A 24,069-nucleotide genomic window follows, 5' to 3' on the forward strand; every position below is an offset into this window, starting at 1 on the left:
TAAGCCCATTTCCATCTTTCCAACCCCCAAATACTTCAGAGTTAACTACAAGAAATAAATTTCACAAATTGTTTAACTGATATATGTAATTAGCTCTAAAGTACATCTATAAGTAGGGTACAAATTTAGCTATATATGCAATATGCATGTAACAATGTATGTACCACGAAAAGACAAAACCCAACTGGACAGAAATTCTCATAGTTTCAACAATCTATTAATAAATTTGAACTTTACTGACCGGCTAAGTTCTATGTGAATAAACACACACACACACAGTAGGATTTCCTACTAAGACAATTTTTAACAACAAGAGGTAATACATCTAGGCTTTGCAGAACCTCGTTTTTGAATTAAATCTACGTGGAACATTTAATTGCATTGACTGGCTCTTCCTGGCATGCATAGTGAACTCAGCTCCAACTTCATATCGAGCGGTATACAGTACGTCGAATAGGTGTCATCTTGTACAGTATATTAGGCACGTGGGGGGGGGGGGAGTTGAAACCGAGCTACCGAGATGCGCCAAATCAAATCAAAGAATCCTGACTGATCTAATATTGCCCTCCGTTGATGTCACACATAAGAATTAGAGACATCAAATTGCATTTCACATATATGAGTAAATTATTCTATTGATTATTATACCAGGCTGTACTTTGAATAATCGTGGCTTTTACATGTGTGGAAGGATGGAAGGAAGAAAACAACAGAGATGGGCTTGATAATGATTAAACAAGAAACAACCGCAGGGGCAGACCAGCCAAAATCAGTTTGAGTTTTGAATCAATAACGTGTTCAATTCCTTTTCCTTTTACTCATTCCCTATGGATATATACCCTAATCTAATACCTGTCTGCCTCAAAAGTGTGGTTTACCACGAAATGTGGTCTTTGCTACAAAGTGGTTTACAATAAGGTTTTACTGTACATACTGTACTGACTTACACAGATTCAGAACTGATTATTTTTTGCGATACTTTTAAGGCATTTTGGGTAATTGTACAAATTCATGAGAAAAACATCAATTGGATGATTCAAAGTTTAGGCAGAGGACTAATATTGCAGGTAATGTGTGTCTGTGGTATGGTAGGATGGCATCTGATTAAAATATTAATGAGTATTTCTAAAGCTGTTAAATTTGCTGTTCAAACTAATACAGAGAACTGTGGTTTTCTGGGCATCCAGAGAGATATACAGTAATAAGTAAACTAGGAATGAAAATCACAATACATTAAAAGGCAGTAAGTGCAACTTCCTAAAACACCTGTTCCATTGTCATGATTTGATGGGTTTCATTGCCTTTTATTATCATTTTTCAATGGCTAGTAAAGAACCATACTTTACAGTTACATGCATATAGGTGTTTAGCTAAAGAGTAGTAGTCTTCAATGTTTCAAGAGCTCTTAATGTACATGAACGGCTGGCTATGGCAATATACTGTATGCAACTTCATGAACGGAATGTATATTATATAATAATACCCAATTAACAAAATCTTCTTATTGTTACATAGTGGTTTCATCCCTTACCTATAGTCATGATGGTACAACGTTATGATGTTTGGCTATTGCATTATAACCTACAAACACTTCGCAATTATCCAAAACAAACCCTCAACCCATTCCTCAATCCTCACCCTCCTGGTCCACATACCCTCCCCTCCCAGTCCACTCTTACTCACCCATCCCTTCCCAACCTCTCCACTTCCCCTCCCTGTTGCCTCATTGTTGCCTTCCCAACCATACCAACCCCCCTGTCTTTGTCCCATTTCCCTCCCTGTCATCTCCCATCCCATCCCATCCACTCTCCCTTCCCCCTTCCCCCTTCCCATCCCTTTCCCCCCCTCCCAATTCTCCCATTAAAAAGTCACTACTGCTGTGCACTCGGTTCTAAGTGTACGTACATTATATTTAGTACATACACAGCTGTCTTTCCTGATCTAGTACATATATATATACTGTGCTACTTAAAAACCATCAACTCAAAAAATTAAAACTGTAATCAACTCGGCTGTACAGTCTGTGATGGGAAAACACAAATGAACAAAAAATGAAACAGTTTGGCTTGTAATGGCTGACTGACAATATATATGTAAAGTACTTCTAGATGATTATCTCCTGAAGCCCCTTTCACAATCGGTTGCTTTCATAAATCTCATCCACTCTTCATAAACAAAACGATTTAATTTCCCAACTAGCGAGGATCTAGGTTTCATTTTCATTTTTAATTCACATTTTCCTTCCCGATACACAAAAACAATGGACTGTTTCACTGTTCTTAAACAATATCTCTCTCTAACAGACAATGAAATGGTTGATTTTGTCTGTGTAGTGTGTCTAAAGAGTAACCTCTGTGGGTAAACTGACCAATGATAACAGAATAACATAGACTGCACAATAACTAAAATATTTATACATATATATGACAACAGATATATATATGGTAAAGTGATTTGCAAGCATAGTCCAGCATATATACGTAGTCACTGCATATTCTCACTCACCATTATGAATCTGTACTCATTCTCATGGATTGTTGCAAATCCACTCTCTAGTTTATCTAAATAGTGTATAGTGCTGCATGATTTGTTAGTCTATTCCATAGTCTACAGTATAGAACTATAAATACCAGTCTATAGCATAGTCTATACTTATAGAACTATAAATACCAGTCTATAGCATAGTCTATACTTATAGAACTATAAATACCAGTCTATAGCATATAGTCTATACTTATAGAATTAGATATATATATACCAGTCTAAAGCATAGTCTGTAGTATAGAACTAGATATACTAGTCAATAGCATAGTCAGTAGTATAGAACTATAAATACGGTCAGTCTATAATATAGAGTAAAGACATACCGCAGTTACTAGTCTAGATAGTATAGTCTTTATAGTATAGTCTACATTTTAGTATAGATTCTAGTCCACCAAGTAAATACTAGCACACCATTAAGTACTATTGTATATATGTGGAGACTTGTACTAGGTCTGTCACAAGGAGAATTCTACTTGCACTCTTAAAGGCCCGGTCACACTATACCGATTTTTTATCGGAATACTATCCGATTTTCCCGGAGGAATCGCAACAGCCAGTTTTTCGTTCGAGTCTTCTAGCCACAGTGATAAAGGACCTGATTTGCTATCTGTTGAGCCATTCCGATGTGGAATAGCCCTCTCTTAACTTTTGATATTGACTCCGTTCCCTTTTATCAGATAGCTATCCGATTTCTCTTCCGATTTTTATCGTTTTTTCGATGTGCCGTCACTTCATAATGTAGTCCGTTCCAGAACCCCTCAGATTTGGAGTAGGTATTCGAATATTCCACTGCATTCATTACATTCACTACCGCAAACCTCACTCTTCCGCCTAACATCGAAAAAATCGGACCGTATTCCGATAAAATAGCGCTGTAGTGTGACCGGGCCTTAATTCCTGTTGTTGTACAAGTTCTACAGTCCCAAAGGCAGAAGGCAAATAACACTGTGTTATATATGCTAGGTAGATTGGAGTATACACAGGTATATATACATGAGACAGGTACTGGGGGGGGCTGGGGGGCACCAGCCCCCCAGTGAAAAAATGGGGGGCGGAAGTATCATTCCACCCCCCGCTCCGCAAGTCAGAAAACCCCTTTTTCATTTCCAAATGAGAAAAAAATCTCATTTGGAGCACCAAATTGCATTTAAGGCCAAGTGAAAATGCAAAATTCTTTACAAAATGGAGTGGGAGTTGAAGTGTGCTATATTGCACCAAATTGCATCTGAGGCCACCTGGAAATGCAAAAAAATTCCAAAGGGGAGGGGACACCCCCTCCCCTTAGACCCCTCCCCCAGACCGGCCATCAGTCTTCAGCCCCCCCACTCAAAAGTACCTTCCTACGCCACTGAAGTACCTTCAAATAGATGGACAAAACACAAATCATTTCATCAGCTTTCTGTTTTTGTTTAGTTTGAACTTAGAACACATACTCTCAAACATCAAACATGTTGGAACAGTCTGTAAACTTTCCTCTATCTGCAAAAATAAAAGTTCTAGTCTGACAATTGTTGTACTTTACATGCCAGTGAGGAGGGAATAATTTTCTTTCAAGTTAAATTTTAATAAACATTGCTTGTTTCCTTCTGTCACTAATTGTTATAATTCTCTACAGTACTGCCCTTCCAATGCGCTTGTAATTGCTCACATGACTGGCACCAGCTAGGTGAGCAGGTTGTACCACAGATGAAACCAAAGTTCCTGTATGGACAGGGTTTGTACTTTGAAATAGGTTAGCTGGCCTTGACCACAACCTACTGTACAACCCTACCACAAACAGATTGACTGGGTAATATTAAAGTTGCATTAGTTTTATAGCTTCCATTATAAACACCACACAAACTATAACAGTATAACATGTACAGTATCATGAATGCCCGCCACACAGCCAACCATCATGAACAGTTTTGACAGGTGTCCTACAATCACATTATTAATGATGAGAGGTCATCCTATACTTTTCCAAAGGAATTTGCATTCCAAGTCCTACAGTACTTTCAAGATATATACACCCTGAACCCCTGACCTGGGTATTAACAAACAAGCCTATGTCCTACTGACTTAATTGTTGTTAATTTACAAAACTTAAATTTACTCTATCTTTGCAAAAGGGGTTATCAATTCCTGCAGTGGAAAAGAGGTATTTCATTAATTTAACAAAATGATTAATTGTAATGAGTTAAAAGAGAAGATTTGGGCCTAAAATAAAAAGCATTTTTGTGTTTATAATGTAACTTTTTTTTTTAAATAAAGGAATGCAGAATGTAGAGCTCTTAAAGTGGAAGGGGAATAATAAACCATGTAGAGTACACAGTAGCTCTGTTACTAGCACCCCTGAAGGTCAAACCGAAGTCAACTTCCCCCATGCCCGTAGCAGACGGACTAAATCAAGTATTTCGGCAAACAATTGGAGACTATTTAAACTTCATGGGGTAAACAAGTTGAGTGCAATTATCCTTAACGAACCTTGAACGAGGTATTAAAAGTGAAACAGGAACACACAGACGGACACAATGACTAACACATTATACTCTCTCTCTAGATAGTACATGTCTGTCTGTTATGTCAATATTACCATTATAAACTATCGTACACACATAACTAGGGTCATGTTACAATGAAAAACAGCAAATTTTACACTCGGACAGAACAGGCATATACGCATAAATTAATGTTGAAGGGACGTTGCAATGGCACTTCCATTTAGCGTTAAAGAAAACAAATTTTTCATGACCTGATCATCTTCATTGATCTACTATATGAGACTGAAGATAACTGTGACAAACAACTACCACAGACAAAGCTTACTGTAGAAAAAGCTTAGTCGGCCATTTTGCAGATATCATGCAGATTTAATCATCCTTCACACGCAACCCTGGAGTGACTTGATCAAGTCTAAACTATGATGTCATCAAGTCACATGTGCCTCAATTTCTTATGTTTTGTGTTTGTTATGTGTTTCTTAATTTGTTACAAAGGGGGAGGAGGGGTTATTATTCACAAAGATTTAAAGTCTGAAAGAGCCAAGTACTGCAACAAAACTTTATTCCTAATATCATATTTGAGGCATTATGGAAATCTGTCTGCACACTGCCACACCCTACTGTTCTGTACTTTGTTTTCAACCACTTTGTCCATGTGTGGCTTTTTCTTCTTTGGGGTGGGGGGGGTGGCAGCTAGCAAAAAAAAGCTCAACAGATGCTTTGATTGACCATATAACAACAATATGAAGCAGTTCAATACTGTAGTTTGTACAGAAAACAATATCATTTCACTGTTAAATACTGTAAGATATTGAAGCAAAACCAAATAAGCTTCAGTATCTGCAAGATGTAACTATTTAATTATTCTCTGATGCTAATTACTACTTATTTTTTTATCTTTTGTCAGTCAAAACCAAAAACAATGGCAGATTATAAGGGTGGTTGCCATGGCACCACAAGCATCCTGCTAACCTTTCAATCCCCCAATATTACTGTCAAAATAATTCATGGGTTGAAAACACAGAAATAAAGTCAAATTGGGAACTTCCTGGTAATTAACCTAATGAGTAATGATGACAACAGTTTCTACTGCGCATTGTGTAGGTCGTCAGTGAAATCATTAACTCGGCAGACAGGAATCAATTGAATTCTTTTTTTTTAAAACAATGGACGCACCATCCTGTGATATTTTTGGAAAATGTGAAGAGCTTCCCTGCCCGTTACAAAAACAAAAGAGACAGAAGTCAATGATTTCCAAAACAAATGATGATTAATTAATCAGCTCATGGCTACATTTTGGCAGAAATAAAGACGACTGGTTTCTAGGCTAAAAGCACGGAATAATTTAGTGGTGAAAATTTTGTGTACATAACAGTTTTTGGAAGCTACGGATTTTGTCTCTTATAAACATACTACGATTCCCATGTACAAAACCTGCTACATCTTTGCACTTCCAGGACTGTTAGCTCAGTGATTAATGCCGGTGCCTTTCAACCATAAGGTTCCCGGTTCGAGTCACTCCCAGATTAATGTATGTCGTCCAGTAACAGAGTTGTTGACAATTAACAGTTCATAATCATGGACGTTAAATTTGAATGTATGAGACTGACTTCGGTCAGCTTGCGGCTTTGATAAGCCAATGAGGCTTCTTCGCGAGTTCCTGCTTGCAGGAGGATCTAACATACATATATACATGCATACATACATATATATTCAATACGGTACAAAATAAAGTAATTCAATGAAGTTAATAAACCATTTGATTATTCTTCAAGAAAGAAAATCAGGTTTGAGGCAAATATTTTATCCTTGTACAGCTGGTACTGTAACTTGGAGTAAAAGTCATTGCCTCCCTCTTCCAGCAATCCCTCAAGGCTCAAATATATGGCAGAAATGGTCACCTGTGTTAAAACATCTACATATCGTGTTGCAATTACCACAAACTCGAATGAATCTTTCACAAAATAACCGAGACTTAATTTTCTACCGAGACTTTTTCTCCATGTCTCAGCTAGCCTACAATAAGGTTCTTTTTTAACAAACTATCGTTGGAAACTTTCCCTTATTTTGTGACAAATATAAAAGCTTTTACTTTCAAGGGCTACACTGTTTACTGATGTGTCCCAGGTAGTATTATTTTGTCAGCTAGTTTGTGGATTCCTTTATCCAATGGAATGTCCACACTTGGGCAATGTCCAATGGAATGTAAACTGAATATCACTACCTTGTAAACAACAAAATAAATCACCCAGAATTTTTAATGGCCGAGACAAACAAAAGTGGAGCACTAGGGAAAGGGTGTTGTTGGGGTGTCCTTAGCTACAAGATGAACTACATGAGTCATCACCTGGGTAACTAATGTTTTACAGTCCCTCAAGAACTACATACTGTCAACTAGAGTGAAAAGTTTAATGTAGTTTATGCTAAAACACTCCATCAAAATAAATCTCCATCAAAATAAAATCTAAGCAAATATACTGTAGGCACTCTACTCAAAGAGCCTACTGTAGCTCCCTCAATATCCCCCTCCAGATGTCAAATGACATTTGAATATGTTCTTTCACTTGACATTTACTGTATTTTCCAACAAAACCGTATATTTTGCCATTGCTTCGTCGATCAAAAAGTACAATCTGTACTGTACCGTAGTGGAACAGTACAGTATAGATGAGTGTACAGTAAATCTGTACTGTACAGTAAGGGAACAGTACAGCACAGTTGAGTATATACAGTAATATTCCTACTTGCAATGTTAACTGTTTCATCAGCATTTACTTGTTCACCCACCTGGAGTGTTAGCTCAGTGGTTAACGCCGGTGCCTTTCAATCATAAGGTCCCCGGTTCGAGTCACTCCCAGATTAATGTATGTCGTCCATTTACAGAGTTGTTGACAATTAACAATTCATAATCATGGACGTTAAATATGAATGTAAGAGACTGACTTCGGTCAGCTTGCGGCTTTGATAAGCCAATGAGGCTTTTTCGCGAGTTCCTGCTTGCAGGAGGATCTAATATACTGGATACATACATACTACAGCCTCCTACTTGCACAAGCAGGTACACCATCCTACTTGGAACAGCTACACCATCCTACTCGGAACAGACTTTACACCATCCTAATGTGAGCAGACTTAACACCATCCTACTTCATCAGTTTATAACATTGTTATCAATTTGCTTCTAATCTCTCTAATTGTCCCATTGTTCTGAATTTTAAATAATCAGTTTGATGAACATTGTGAACAGACAGACCTAATTATCCAGGTAAGCTGACGAATGTAATATTCATTCTCCGAGTCATGTCATCGAGTGGGCGTTTGGTAGATCTCTAAGACAGATCTCTGTATAATTTCAATATCAATATTTCACATTTACTTTCGATGAATAACACCCACACTTCTACTTTGCGAATTTATCAATCGCCCTATGCTTGTATGTTTTCAGAATCTGTTACTAAATTCAACATTACATCTAAAGTAACTTATCTTTCATTTTCAAAACTTACTTAAAATTTGGACTCTCCACACCGTGCTCGACAGAGGTAACTAGGAACCTGTAGATCAAGTATCCCCCCCCCCCAAAAAAAAACGCTACACGATCATGCTGTAAACATGACGGTTTAATAAGTACTGTAAACAATTTAAAAAATTTATGCACTGCACAACCGGCAGTCGACCTACCTTAGGAGGACTGAAAAACTCCAGCATGTAACCACTCTCTTTCTTCACCAACATCAGCCTGCTTCGATCCCACAGGCGGTCGTCCCCGGTCATGACACTGACGTGGCCCTCCCTCAGCACGTCGTCGGGGTTCGTCGCGTTCGCCACCCTAGCGCGACCCTGCCGCCTGAACTTTTCAAATATATTGCTAGTTTTGTCCCAGAATCGGAAGGAGTGTTTTCTTGGTAAATCTGCCTGTCGGTTCCGCACCCTATTTGCGAAGGACGGCGGGGCAGGAGGCGGGGGCTCATTTCTCCCTAAGCTACCCTCTCGGCTCAGATCCTGGGAGGAGTTTCCGTTTGAAAGGGGAGGGGTGCCGTTTGGGATGTGGGTGTGGCCATTCGCACTGAACGCCGGCTCCGCCGGGGTCACCCTGGCGTCGCCGTTTATGACGATCGTCGCCCGTCTGAGCTCGAGCTCGAAATGCTCCTGGAAGTGTTCGATGAACAACTGGCCGACCCTGCTCGGCTCGGGGTCCGGTTCCGACGTCTGGCCATTCGCCTCTTGAGATGCAAGATAATTGTGGTAAGTCTGAGCGAATACCCGGGCCGCTTTGATGGCCTCCGTCTCACACAGCTCGGCCCAAGATCCTTCCATTATAGCTGGGCACATTATCACCACATATTTACAACAAAATCCTAGAGGGAAAAAAAAAAATTGAGAAAATGCGGTTTTATATAATTTACCTTTTTCTCTTTTGTCGAATATGCTACAAGTGATTTGAAAATGTCCCCCTCTCTGCATTTCTGGAATTTAAGTACTACATGTCCATGATACAAATAAAAAAATTAAGAAAACACAAATCCCCCTCCCCCACCCCCATTTCTAAGATAAGATAAAACCATAAACTTTGCACAAATGTTACAAATCATGTTTGAATTGATCTTGTATTAAATCCACTAATGTATGCCTCATTTCATTGCTTCATTTATCTATAAATTTGGTGAATTAAAGTTACAGAAGTTAACCGTTGGAGGGAAACATCAACCAGAATGCTAACAGGGCTCATGAAGGAAACGAAACTTCACCCTGGCTCTATATTTGCGCCACAAAACAGCAATTACGTAAAGATTTAGATATTATGGTTTTACATATTTAATTCCTGATTTCTAGATGTGTTTCCTCTCACTTTGGAAAAAGGCCAAAGTAGTACTTTCATATATTGCTTTCATTTTGTTCTGTTTTAAAGTGCTTCAGTACTCTTTTGAAAACTGAATTGCAGTGGTACCCTGACATGTCAATGGAAGTCCAAAGGTATTGATAACATTTGTTCTAACTGGGGGGCTGGGGGGGGGAGGGTAGAACTATGATTCTGGGGTTCTGATGGGTTGCAATGAATGACCAGTGCAAGTTTTTAGAGAAGATGTAACAGCCTAAAAGAAAGCATACCTTGGGTATTAGATCTTGAGGTGTCAAGGCATCAAAACTAGTCATGAATTTGCATTTGATAAAGACAAATGAAAATATTTCTGATGCAATATAATTTGCCAATATAAACAACCAAACATTATTCATGGCTGTTCTGTAGGTGTATCTTCACAAATTTAACTTTTATCAAGTTTTCCCCTCTTTACCATCGTTATTCTAAGTAAACATCTAAAGCAGAAACTTGCTCTCAAGTTACAATATCCCAGAATCAAGAAAACAAATAACAAATTTCCTAAAAAACATTGAAAAGTTAGATAAATGCTGCATGGCTCAGCTACAGTAGGCTAATTGTAAACTAGGCTAATTGTAGATACACACAGTGACTATATTACAGTATCTATATAAGACTTTGTGATTTACCATTTGATCTCTGTGCATGATTGTGCTGCTATGGAAAAGTGTCTGGGCTTCAAAATGTTGACAATCAAATCAACTTCACTTACATCAATGACTCAGTGTTCCTTTTGGCAATGAACACAAGACATTAGGTTTTTTTTTCTGATTTTGATGTAACTAAAAACTAGTCTCAATTTATAGAGCAGTAACTAGGTAGATTTGTGAAAAATTATTGACCAAATTTATGCAAAAATCTGCTTAAATACCAACAGACCTGTAGAATTTCAAAATTTTAGCCACAACACAGAAAAGAGAGATCTTAAAAGTCTGGCTAAAATCAAATTCCCATTTCCATTTAATTGATACATAATAATTAACATTTAGTGACTGGAAATGCAAAAGTATATATGCCTTTTCTCTCCACTGGCAAAACATTGGCAAAATCTACTGGCATTTAGCCAACAAATAGCCTGAATTTAGAGGCCTGATCAATACTTTTAGTTTGTTTAGGTTGAAGAAAGTCTGTCCCATTTCATAAAACGAGGACAACATGTCCAACATTGGTATGTAACATTTAAGCCTTACAAGGTCTACATGAAAGGGTTTTGAGTGAAGGACATACACCTGTGTGTTTTTCCTTATCTCTTGAGTCTTGACCAGACTTAAATTTTTCCATCAAGTCCGTGCATGTACATTGTGAACTCATGAAATATCTTAATATTCGAAGCAAACTAACCTGTAAACACCAACCCTACGACACAAATGTTCGAAAGCTTTGAGTCTGAGATGATTCTACTTGAGATGGCTAATTCTCAAGGAATCTAACCACACATATTAATTACTGCCCATAGTTGAAACATTCACCTAAGATCAGGCAGATTGTCAAGACTTTGATCTTAGCTATAATATTGTCATTTGTCAGGGCTAAGTTTGGTAACTCTTGTCGTCAGAGATGATCAAATTTCTTTTTCGGACTTGCCCAAAATCAGCTGCACATGTATGAAGGATGTCCAATGGTTGTTTACATGGAATTCAGATTGCGTCAACCTACGTAAATACCGCCCAAACAGGTAAAACAATAAATTGGTATTCCCCAACAATGGTGTTGTATACGTCAAAGTACACATCTCTCCTACAGTGTACATATTGGCTATGACTATCTCGGCTATCACTCAATCTCTTAGAATAATTAGCCGCACAATTGCAAGATACCCCGCAACAGTTATTTCCACCTCGTAGCAAGCTTCGAGTTTCACTGTCTACTGCTTATGTACCCAATGTAGGCTACATTGTGTCGTTCACAAATAACTACCCACTTTGACTTTGAAGATGCGAGGTAAACAAGTTGGACTTATAACATTACCATGATACAGTAAGGCTACAGTACGTACGACTACTGTAGCTTCTGACATACTGTATTACTACGTCAGCCCTAAGATTATTTTAACTTGGACTTTGTTACTTGTTACTCTTTTTAGAGTGTGGCCTTGCGTAAATTAATAAAATAATTAAGTTAGGCATATGCTAACCTATGCATTTGCCTACATCATTATACAGTAACTTCACAATCACAGCAGAAACACTGCACTCGGTCTCACATTGTCACGGTCACAGTACTTACTTTACTGGTTGCTATTTCAGCATATCTGACAATCCGAATGTATTTCATATAAGCGAAAATATGACTCTTAGTTGCAAGAGAAGCGAAATTGTTATTCTGTGCTCATTGTCAATAATCCAGTCTGGTTTGAATACTTTATTCCAGTTCCTCAACCTCGAGCTGAAATTCAGGTTCCCAATACTCCAGAGCACAGTGACAATGATACGGAAGTTCGGTTTTAGTACTACTAGTAAAAGTTAGGCCTACTGCTTCCAGCATACACAAGACAACGCGTTACAATCGCAACGATAAATCATGAATTAGATTATGTGGTTCCTTCTTTCCTAGGTATTTTAGCTGACCCTTTGCAATTGATGTTTGTTTTCCAAAGTGGGGATTTTTGAAGCGTTTCCCCTTACTACTTCGTTAGCACAATGCAGAACATGACGTCACTGTTTGATGACCAAAAGGCAAATAATGCAGGGACGTGACATTGAAGTAACATGTCAATCTATATTTATAATACGGTAGTAGTTCAATTTCTGTGCAAAGATCAAAATGGTATTCTTATCGTGGTAACAGGAAACATACTGCTTGTGTAGTAGCGAGCAGTGCTCCTGTAAAGTAGAGGGCGGTCGTATCTTTCTGTTTCTTAACTAATTTTTAATTCAATTCCTTATCCTTATCAATTTCTATGTTCAATTCGTTTCAAAACGGTTATTTGGGATTTGCGATTTGGAGATCAAAAGAAAGTTGCCTTATCCAGATATGGCGAGGGGAGGAAGATGGGGGGGGGGGGGCCGGGGTCAAATGGAGACATTTGTTTAGAGGGCCCGAAAAATGTAAAGGCTATTGTCACAAAAAAAGGCCCCAAGGGAAGAGAGGAATGAGTCGTCTTTCTTAAAGAAGACTTAGGCAGTCAAAATAAGTACGTTTATGTGCAATAGAACACGAGTTAAATGTGTGAAACATGCATTTTCATGCCTACTTAGTTTGCCACCACAAACATGACTATTTGGGGGCACTAATATTTCCCATCCCGCCATTACGTGCATTGGATTTCGAAAATGGGGTGGGGAGAGGTATTTCCCCTACTGGATGAATTAAGGCGCATGAACCTTTATGGAAGGGGTGTGGTCCTCACTGAGGTGTCGTTGCAGCAGACCCGTATGGATATTAGTATTAGGTTACTAAAATGAGGGGTATAACTGTAGGAGTGGTATCATTCACCGCCAATTGATTGTATGTAACCCCCGACTGGAACCACTTCTCCCGACTCACTCGATGCAGGTGGGGGCCGTATACATACATATATATAGACTGGAAGTGTTTTCACTGTTCTGGATTTTCCAACTAACTATGATGTCAATTATAATTGAAATAATTGAAATCGTAGTGAGTTGGAAAATCCAGAACAGTGAAAAAACGGCTTCCAGCCTCCACCGGGATTCGAACCCGGGCCTCCCGCTTTATATGCGGACACCCTAACCACTAGGCTATGGACGCTGATTGTATGTCCAGAGGTTCGAAACCGGTAAGGAAGGTCGTAATTCCACTGTAGGCGTTTGTCACCTGTATCGAACAATACTAGTTCTGTTTTTGGTGACATATATATATATATATATATATATATATATAGTTTATCCAATTTATGTATATTGCAAGCTAGTGGAATAGTGGATAATGACGCGAAACAAATATAAATCTGGTACACACTTAAACAGCTCGACTGGTTGTAAATTACACTTGATATAAAACACAGCGGATAATGATCTCAAAATGCAAACTTTGGAATGTAGGTTTTATTGCCTAACGCGAGGTGCGAGGGGAAACATGCATTTACTATCTAAATTGTATAAACTATGCTTCTTGTGAAACAAAACCACTTTATTTACGACAGATGTAAACAAAGGCATCTTTTCATCACTTTAGGATGTTTTTGGAAGGAATAAACTTCCTCTCGGCCAAAATCTAAATGTCTTAATTCATTTGGTCCAGTGATGTTATTCGATAAAATAAGTTGAAATTGAAAGTTATGTAAGAAATAATGATATTAAACATAACGCCAAACATCTGCAATGACTTCATATACTTAGTGTGTTATGAATGCGCCATATTATCAGTTTCTTTATAATAGCACGCAACAAAAAAAAAAGCGCATAAAAACGCACTTTGGGTTTAATTACATTTTGAAATTTATAATTACATCAGCAATGTGGGAAATCAAAATATAATTATAAATACCAACTAAACGTTTCGTACATAGGAGGTATGAGCCGTGGAAACATGACCCCCTTGACCCCCTTAGACGGATGAGCATGATTACCTAAGTGTACTACTTATCTTTAGGGGGTTAACTTTATATTTTAAGTTAACAAAGATTCAGATAGTTCCCAATTGGGAATGAGGGTACTGGCGAGGTCGATTGGGTGAGAAATGATGCGATGGAATCTCAGTAGGGAGCAGGGGGAGGGGGTGGGAACGATTACCAGGTCCCCTGGTTGTATCTTTCGTGAGGCTTCTCCCTGCACATAAGTCAGGGGCGTCGGACCCGTAGAACATGCATGCACAAAGGGGATCTCGCCCTACCTTTAATTTTAAAAAAAGACTCAATAAAAGTGCCCCTTTTTATGCTATAAATACGAAGTGCCTCTTAGTTGATAAAACAAAGCACCCCTTTTTCCTAATAAGAAAAGTGACCTCTTGTGAGTTAGCTTCTTGATTCATGTGCAATTTGTACACAATCTACGTTCATGACTTTTCTCGCCAAGCACATTCTTCCTTTTATTTCCTTTCATACGGTAAACGTGGTTATGTTAAGCGGTGTATCGATGTCTAAGGCCGGTAATGGCGAAGCTGGTGTGATGATCGAACTTCGCCAAGAAACCCAGAAATTTGAAGACAAAGAAACATAGATATAGGGAAATAAGTTGAGAAATCTCACAATTTGCTTTGGTACACTGCTCGCCGTCCACCCTCCCAGGTGATAAAGTACATCATTAATGTTATTTGTACTTGGAAATGCGTGTTTTTGTTCGGAATATATTTTTTTCCTAATAATCTTTACCTTGCATTGCGCGTGAGCATTTCTTGTTTTCTAGCGATGTTGTCTTACGCATCGCGATTTCCGTAGTAGGAACGGTTTCGGTATCAATCGACATTCAAACACTTTATCAGGATTTTGGTTCGGAAAATTTCGAATGTACCTGGCAATATCAGAATATACTGACATCCTAAAGACGGCTCAACTCAAAAACAGTATGTTTTTTCTTCATGTTTACTCTACTATGATATGCTTCTCAAAGTGGGAGGGGTGGGGCAGGGCATTGTAACTGACATGGCGTCTGGGTATCATAGTGCTTTCATAGCCATGTTAAGTTTGTGTATTGAACGAGACGTTTACGTCAGTACTGTCTGTATTGGGATGCAGGTTTATTAATGAAAGTTGGGTGACCAGAAAGGAGGACAGACTTGAACAGTTTGGGGGGGGGGGGGGAGGTGAAGAGGCATGTCACTGATCCCCCCCTCTACCCCGCCCAAGACATACTCATTATGGATAGAATCATCATGGAAACAGACTTACAGAAAAAAAATATGTCTCTTATTATATTTTTGCACATTGATAGGCATATTTTTGTATCTACACAATCATAATTGCACATATATCCACCCACCGCTACAAAACAGACTTTTAACACTCTCATTTATACATCAAAGACCTTTTTTTTTTTCATAACTAAGTACTGTCGTTATAATAGGCAAACAACCACGAGAGGAATATCTACACACCTATTTTGAAGAAATTTCTCTTTTAAATTGATTTCTCAGCTTTACTCAGTACAGTACTCAAATCTCAAAATATATGGAAACCTTAAGGTGCCATCAAATGTTACACTATCTTTTTCTGCAAGTTTGTCGTGTTGTTTGCTACTAACTCTTGAAATGATCACATTCTGTTTGCAAGCGTAACCTAATTCATCGTGTCGTCGCAAATTGTTGTTTCACAAGATTTATTAAATGATAGATTTATCATCTCGCTGCAAATTGTTGAAATGATAACATTTCTTACAATGGGCATAGTTCCTCATCTTTTTTGCAATATGTTTAATTGATGAAAAAATATTAAAGTGATCAATTGATTAATTTGCTGCAAATTGCAAAAAATCATCGACATTTGATAAATAATAATCTTGTCATTTTGCAACATAATGTTGAATTCTTCAATTAAATAGATTTCATGAATTTGTCATTTTGAAACAAAATTTTTTTTTGGGGGGGGGGCGGGAAAATTGTTACATATTAACCAAACACCTAATCATCTTTTTGAAAATTGCTACAAACCATTTACAAAGATATCTTAACATTTTGACGGCACCTTAATGTTTCCATACGGATATAAAATATTAAAGATCTCTGTCACTCTGTAGTTCTTTATTTAAAGTAAAAAAACTAATTTTTTTATTTTGAATATTTTAACTATAATTTATACAACTAACACACAAAGGCAGTGTTTAATTCTATGAGTCTTCAACACAATATCAACAAAAACACACAATCTCTTTCGATGATGATACCCCTTAGCCATTGACCTCCTTTAAAAATTATCACAACTGCCCCCCACCCACCTCCCCCCCAAAACATTTACATTTTAGCAAACACGAAACAAACATTTGCCAAATACTTTGCATAAATTACTTTGTTGGATGTTCTGACACTTACTAAGTCGTCAGTACTGCCCCCAATTAGGCCCGCTAAAAATCTGCTAAAAGTTTTCAAAAGTACTTATCCTGATGGTTCGTTTTCTCCAAATTATTCCCGAGACATTGAGCGTGTGTTCAGTTTTAGACATCTAAATGTCTCTCGGAGAGTCAAATTACTTCGAGGGTGGCACTGAAAAATTCTTTGTTGAAATCTTAGTGCCGGTGACCATCCTTTGACTGTCTAGCATATTAAGAGGCTAGGTAATGAGTAAGAATCTCTGTACATAGAGGCAAGGCATACTGTATCCCCACTTAGCATTACAAACAGCCCAGACAGGGTGAAGGGTTTGATAAGACCATTAGTGATAGGTGTTCCTCCACCTCCACCACTTTCACGCACGCTCTAACACGGGGGCGCCACAACGCTTTGCCAATCGTTATTTCCGATGACCTTTAGCAAAATTTTGAGTAAAAAAAGAGACTAAATTGTCTCTCCTCCAAATAACAAACACAGGCTTATTTGTAATTCAAGACTTTAACCAAAAAAAGTCTCTTGAATTGCCCAATTAAATAATGCATTTTACAGCACCAATTAATGAAAACCACCATCATTAAAGCTTTAGAGAAATATAGAAGTACCTGCTGAAAAAAATATTTCAGACACAAAATAACAAAAGAGTATACTCCCCTGCCCCTCCCCTTACTCTTCCTCCGGGGTACAACGTATTTCTCAATATGCATTCTACAGGTCTTCAAAATAAAATAAAAAATATTCAATACCAGTAAGTTACATCTCAGCAATGTTGCATGCTGGGAAAACAAAAGTAAACCCAAAATGAGAAATTCTTGCTATTTCTGATTTCAGGAATAACACATTTGCTGCCGATAGCTGAATGGTCAATTTTCAATTAACAAGTTGCAATTTACTTGTTTGCTAAAACAGCCAAACCATTAACATGAAAATCTAGGATCAAATCTGTGATGATGTTATAATATTTCTTATGGTCATTTTTCCTAAAATCATCATGCCTCTCATATTTCTGTGGTTTATTAACAAGATGTCTACAAGGTGTAACCTTCTTAGAGGTCCCCACAGAAATACAAAACCCAGAAAATTCTGCTTACAACACACATGTTAATGTTACCCATCTTTCAGAAAATGTTGAAGACAAAATTTTAAACACATACTGAAATATTAAGGCTTTCATTGGTCAGTTCTCTACTCTCATCGATATAAATATGTCTATGACCCACGCTTGGCCCCACACGGTCCAATATATACCCAAAATGGAACCATTTTGTGCTTCTTTATTTCTTTAATATTCTGTTCATATAATGTATGACCCTAAATGAGTTACTCCTTTCTCCTCCTAAGACCATGTTTTCTTCATAAACTTCAAAAACAGAATGAATACCAGACCAGCTGAGTATATGCACATGTTTCACCTCTCCCTCCAGAAGAGCATCAGCAAAAGTCCTCCTTGAAACCCACTCTAAAGCGAGACACATCAACCAACTGGACCCCCCCCCCACCGTTGTACGGAATAATGGAGCACACCCCGCTCTCAGAGTAACGCTTCCAACGGTAGAGCTGGTAGGATGGAATCTACCATGTTGACCCAAAGGTTTGCACAGGTCGTGTGATACTGTCTACCCCCGTAATTCAGCTTCAACGAATCTTCCGACCTGTCAAAAGCCTTGCTTCTGGCGTCGACGTTCAACAGGCAGACGCCGCAGGCTCTTTCTTGGTTCTCCGGTTCCGGTCGAAGGGTGGCGGTTTTGAAGACGAAGGAACCGTTGTCGATCTGGACAAGAGAGCGAAGGCAAAAATAACGACACCTCCTTTTGATTCATTTACAAAACTTGAAGAATTAAAGAAAAGGAAAATGAAGGCAGCCGGGAGTTGGCGACCGCTAAAAGTTTTTATACGCACTTCACAAATGATGGGTACATCTTGAAATTATATTAGCTTTTTGTTCAGGTGAAATAAGTTGTATCTTAGGGCCTCCAAAATGCAAAATATAATATTAAAACTTGAAGGTATATCAAAAAGGGAGGGAGGGGGAAGTGCAGGTGGGTAAGTTTTATTTCACAACTAATGAATATGCATGACATACAATACCTGTAAAGGAGTCGCAGACAAAAATGCAGACAAGTTCGTCCATGTCTTCTCAATCTCGTCATTCAGTTTCACCAGGATGTCCGTTTCCACTCCTGCGGAGATTGAATTCAAACCCATCAAGACACTATCGTAATTTGTGGTAATTTAGCTACATGTATTAAGACTGGTGTGTGACATTGGTGGTATGAACTGGAAAGCTAGCTTCAAGTTTCACCACTTTACAAAGTAACCGGAATGCAAAAATGCATTGTGGTTTCGATGATGTAACATGAGCAGTTATCTTCATGAATCTGATGTAATGTATAGTGAGGGTGTACAATGTATACTTGATCTTAGTAATACAGTGCCTTCAATATGTACATTATCACACTCTGTATTTTCTGTATGAGCATTATCACACTGTACTTTCCATATTACTTTATGACACTGTGTATTGTCTATATGTAGAGTATCACTGTATTGTCTATACATACATTATCACACTGCATGTGCATTGTCTATACCTAGATTATCACCCTATGCATTGTCGATACGTACATTATCACATTGTGCATTGTCTACATGTACATTCTCACACTGTATTCATTATATGTGCATTATGACACTGTGTCCATATGTAGACTATCACACTGTGTTGTCTTTACATACATTATCACACACTGTATTGTCTATACGTACATTATCACAGTTATTTTCTATATGTACATTATCACACTGTGTATTGTCTATATGTCCATTATCACACTGTATCGTCTATACGTACATTATCACACTGTATTGTCTATAAGTACATTATCACATTGTGCATTGTCTACATGTACATTATCACACTGTGTATATTCTATGTTACATTATGACACTGTGTATTGTCTATATGTAGACTATCACACTGTATTGTCTTTACATACATTATCACGCTGTGCATTTGCTAATTATCACCAACATACTGTATCTTTAACTTCTATGGTTACTAATCATTCTACCAATCATAAGGTGATGCCTACCTCTGGCTTTGATGGATGCAAACACTCGACAAGCTACCCTGTATATTTCTACAATTGCTGTTGGAAAAATGGGAAAAAAGAAAGAAAAAAATGAGGCATTCATATTCACTTTTAATCTGCCTTCAAAAATAATCCACTTAATCCTTTTACTTATATTGGAAGATGAACTACAGATGGAGACCATGTCATCACACATTAAGAAACATGTCATTCTGCATTAATGTATAAATTTGACATATAAAAACTACTGGTCCAACCATCCAACTATTGACCACTTCAAGACACCTATAAAACACACTCTCAGCAAGTAAGACTCTCAAGTATGCTCATGTCACAACCATGTCATCAATCATTAAGAAACATGTCCTTCTACGTGAATGCGTCAATCTGATATATGGGTCCTTTCACAAAGCTAGTGGTCCAACCATCCAACTACTGACGACTTCGAAACACCTTATTAAACACATTCTCAGCTGGTAAGGCACTTATAGCCTGCTTTTGGCAAATCCTATTAGTACAATTATAGCTTTAGAGTCACTAACACCTTCCAAAATTGACTCTGTTATCCATAGGACAAAATCCGGTCGTTTCCACGAGTAATAAGAGACACATCGAAAATGTTCTAAACAATTTGACACCCCCCTCCCCACCTTACTTACAAAATGACCCATAATCGAAACAATATTCAAGGTTTGATTTACTATATTTTCTGTTTAATGTGTCAGTTGCACCTGGCAGGCCATGTAGAATGGCTTCTTTTTCATCATCTTACCTTGAAAGTAGTTACTCCCAGACCTAGACGAGGTGACTTGCTTGCACACTGACGAGGAGCTGATGTTGTTTAAGACGTCGTTGGCGACTTTTATGGCCGAGTGGCAACTTGTGAGACAGCGTTCCCACGCTGAAACATGACGATTATCATCCTTTTGGGTTAAAAAAAAAACAAGAATGATGCCAAACAGGTGAACAGTTCGATTTAAAAGCAATTCCGAGAATTTTTTGACGAATATAACGACAAAAAGACAATGAAAAAGTTTGATACCCTTCAGAGTAACCCACCATTTTGTCTCCGGCGACCTCCGAGTATCTGTCACCTCCTATGATGGCTTCTGAAGCCAATAGGAGGGGAGGACCCTCTAAGCCAGGGTGGATCGGAGGCGGTTTGGATCCTAACGAGAAGAGGGGGAAAAATGAAACAAGAATTGGAAAAATTGGTAAAAAGTTTCGAATTTCTCATTTACATTTTGAGCTCTCAATATTGGGCAATTCTTACAATATAAATATGACTTTGCCAAAAATGATTTAAGAGTAAGATATTAATTGTATTGTTTGTCAGTTGCTGTGTAAATGTGCTATCACAGAGACACCCAAATATCCATATCTAGGCTCGCAAATATATCCATAGGATATGTTCTTGTTAGTGAAGGATACGTACAAAGGAAATGTGTTAGTCTGTTCATGGCAATGCATTTGCCTCCGGATATACCCTCAATTTCAAAATATAAGCCGGTGACAATAAAGTTGGCAAGCAAAACAAATGCAATGAATTCACTACTCAATATTCATAAGTGAAATGACTCTTCATTATAGAAAATGAATAGTCATTACAGGTTATAAGTAAAGAGATATTTCAAAACATGATCCATATCCTAGTCATAAAATGAAACATTTTTTTTCTTTGGCAGAGCTGATTTTAAGAAATTTGTAAGTTTGTCTCAGATAACTTGGACTTTATGTAAGGTTGTTCAAATAGCAAAACTGGGCGTCCAACAAGACTGAAGAAGAAGGAAAACCTATGACAGAAATGGTTCCTTTATTTGTTGTGAATAAACGACCTTGGTTTAATATCAAGCAAGAGATTGATAAAGTCATCTCAGACCACATACCAGTCCTTAAAAAAAAAAAAAATTGATTCATATCAAAAAGGAAAAAAAACAAACCATTTCCAATAGATAGACTGAAGTTATCTGATGGCGCTCCCAAAGATGAAACAAAGTTCGTGCTCCCCAACTCAGGGACACCTCCAGTAAAGTTGTCCTCTGAATCAAGTGTCAAGGTATCTGTGGAACCTTGCGATGATGGTTCCACTGCGTGAAAATCACCAAAATCGTCATCTTCTTCTTCTCTCTGGTCCGAACTGAGCCGGAGGTCTTTGAACGCGTCGTACTTATCCGGACCGCCCGAGGACGTCGGCGGGACGCTCTCAAATGAACCAAAATCATCCAGCCCTTGCTTTGTCGACGGCGCGGGAAAGGTGAGAGAGTGTGGCAGCGTGGCCCCCCCGCTTTTCATACTGATGGAGGAATCTCCAAACAAGATGGCGTCTGGTCTGCCAGACTGATTACCTCCGTCCCTCGGACCGACGAAATCTCCAAAAGACTCCTCATCGATGACGTTCGCCGAAGCAAACAGGCTGCCGGGAATGTTCGTCCCCCGTGGGTCGCTCTGATTTAGGAACTCCGGCGGGATGGACGCCACTTGGAAATTAGAGAACGGCTCCTCGTCGTCAGATTCGGAGACCATCCCTCTCAAGGCGCTGCCCCCTTCATCATCGTCCGAGTCTTCCAGGGTCTGGGACGGAGTGACGTCGCTGACGAAGATATCCCCGCCCGACGGTTGCTCCAATATCTTGAACACAGAATATTTATCCCCGTTCGTCGTCGGCTCAGACATGAGGCTCGGCTCGGAGGACGCATGTTGGAAGGTCGCCCACTGATCGCCGCCACTACTGGTCGTAGCCGGAGCTTGGAAATCGCCGAAGGAAGACTCCTTCGTACTCGTCGCCGGCTGGGCAGCTCGGTGGGAGCTGAAGTCGCCGAATTCGAGGTCCACGTCAGTGTTTGTCTGGCTGAGGGCGTGAAGATTCGGGGAAGTCGCGGATTTGGTCGGTCCGTAAAACGGCAGGTTGAAAGACGGCACAGCAGCCATCGGATCCGGAATCTTGGCGAAAGGAGTCGAGTCTTTCGAGGCTTGCGTGTCTCTAGAACTTTGAAAGTCCGCAAACTCTTCTTCTAGAGAATTTGACGGCTGCGCCTCAGGCTGATGGCTCTTAAATTCGGAGAGATGAATACGCTCCTCGCCAGTATGGTCTAAGTGTAGGAGAGTAATAGAAGGAGCAAGGTAGTTTATGTTACTGCAATCTAATATGAATTACATCAAGACAAAGCAAAGACATTGATTTAAAGGCAATTTGCAAATTTGCAAATTTTCCACTTTTACAGCAATTAAGAGACTCACCATATGGTTCAACATCACGAAACGCAACGTTAGATCTTTTTAAACAATTGCAAAGATATACATCAACAACTTAAAATAATTTTTTTTTTAAATGAGTTGTTAAGCAATGATCACCATTTCTTTTGATAAATTAAACATCAAAGGATCACTGATGTGCTATTTGGGGGCGGGGGAGTTATTCAAGCTCACAATTAACACTTGAATTATGCTTGCTTGAAAGTAAGACACTGTCAGTGATTTCACCTTAAACGCATCTTCATTGGGTTAGAAATACAAGTCAAAGGGACATATAATTATTGGCAAGACATGATTGATACTGGAAGTGAGGGTTAGGGTTGCAGTGGTTTTCTTGGGAAGAGGGTGGGTGGGAAGAGGGTTGAAAATGCAATCAGAATATTTAAAAACAAACCATGTTCATATTCTTTCCTGAAAAAATGACATTTTTAGGTTCAAACTGATGATCATTCCCTATGATACTATCCTCATTCTTTCCTCAATTTCCTCAACTATTCAGCTCCCTCCACCTCCCCCCCCCCCCCCCACCAACTTCCCTATCCCATCTCCACTTTCATACTTTGCTATATTGTACGACATTTAGTGTCAGACTCAGTGCACAAGCAATAACCTGCCTCCAGGGGCAAAATAGAGATGATCGATCAATAAGTCAATCAATTCATAATCAATAATGCTTAAAATTGATAGAATCAAGATTAGATTAACTTGTAACTAGACATTAAACAGTAATGCTTTGCCACACACACATACACATATCACCGATGAATACCGTGCATTATATCGGTAATTCAAAATTAGATTGTTTCAACCTGAAAGATTAATTTAACACACACACTCAAGTATGCATCAATCTCTCTCTAGTCTCTGTTTAATCTAGGAA

General features: G+C 38.6%; 2 protein-coding genes and 1 non-coding gene across 6 annotated transcripts in view; all 3 read right to left on the minus strand.

The window, feature by feature from the left end:
- The window catches only part of LOC139981328 (SH2B adapter protein 1-like), a 67,921-nt gene extending 55,267 nt beyond the window's left edge, over positions 1-12,654 (minus strand). For 2 of the 3 annotated variants that reach the window (XM_071993663.1, XM_071993662.1), the window contains exons 1-2: positions 12,133-12,654; positions 8,709-9,385 (exon numbers count right to left, since the gene is read on the minus strand). In XM_071993663.1, coding sequence (XP_071849764.1) covers positions 8,709-9,359 — 651 coding nt within the window. In that variant the 5' untranslated portion in view covers positions 9,360-9,385; positions 12,133-12,654. The remainder of the gene's footprint in view (positions 1-8,708; positions 9,386-12,132) is intronic. The other variant, XM_071993661.1, reaches the window with a different exon arrangement.
- Positions 12,655-13,545: 891 nt separating this feature from the next.
- On the minus strand, positions 13,546-13,617 carry Trnay-aua (transfer RNA tyrosine (anticodon AUA)). Its single transcript has one exon. It is a non-coding gene; the product is annotated as a tRNA-Tyr (tRNA).
- A 2,087-nt stretch (positions 13,618-15,704) lies between these two features.
- LOC139980664 (synergin gamma-like) overlaps positions 15,705-24,069 on the minus strand; it is a 122,211-nt gene continuing 113,846 nt past the window's right edge. For both annotated transcript variants that reach the window (XM_071992479.1, XM_071992478.1), the window contains 6 exons: positions 21,878-23,026; positions 20,997-21,106; positions 20,710-20,860; positions 19,938-19,994; positions 18,934-19,025; positions 15,705-18,616 (listed from right to left, as the gene is read on the minus strand). In XM_071992479.1, the coding sequence (XP_071848580.1) occupies positions 18,377-18,616; positions 18,934-19,025; positions 19,938-19,994; positions 20,710-20,860; positions 20,997-21,106; positions 21,878-23,026 (1,799 nt within the window). In that variant the 3' untranslated portion in view covers positions 15,705-18,376. The remainder of the gene's footprint in view (positions 18,617-18,933; positions 19,026-19,937; positions 19,995-20,709; positions 20,861-20,996; positions 21,107-21,877; positions 23,027-24,069) is intronic.

Source organism: Apostichopus japonicus, chromosome 15 (assembly GCF_037975245.1).
Source record: "Apostichopus japonicus isolate 1M-3 chromosome 15, ASM3797524v1, whole genome shotgun sequence".
NCBI lineage: Eukaryota > Metazoa > Echinodermata > Holothuroidea > Aspidochirotida > Stichopodidae > Apostichopus > Apostichopus japonicus.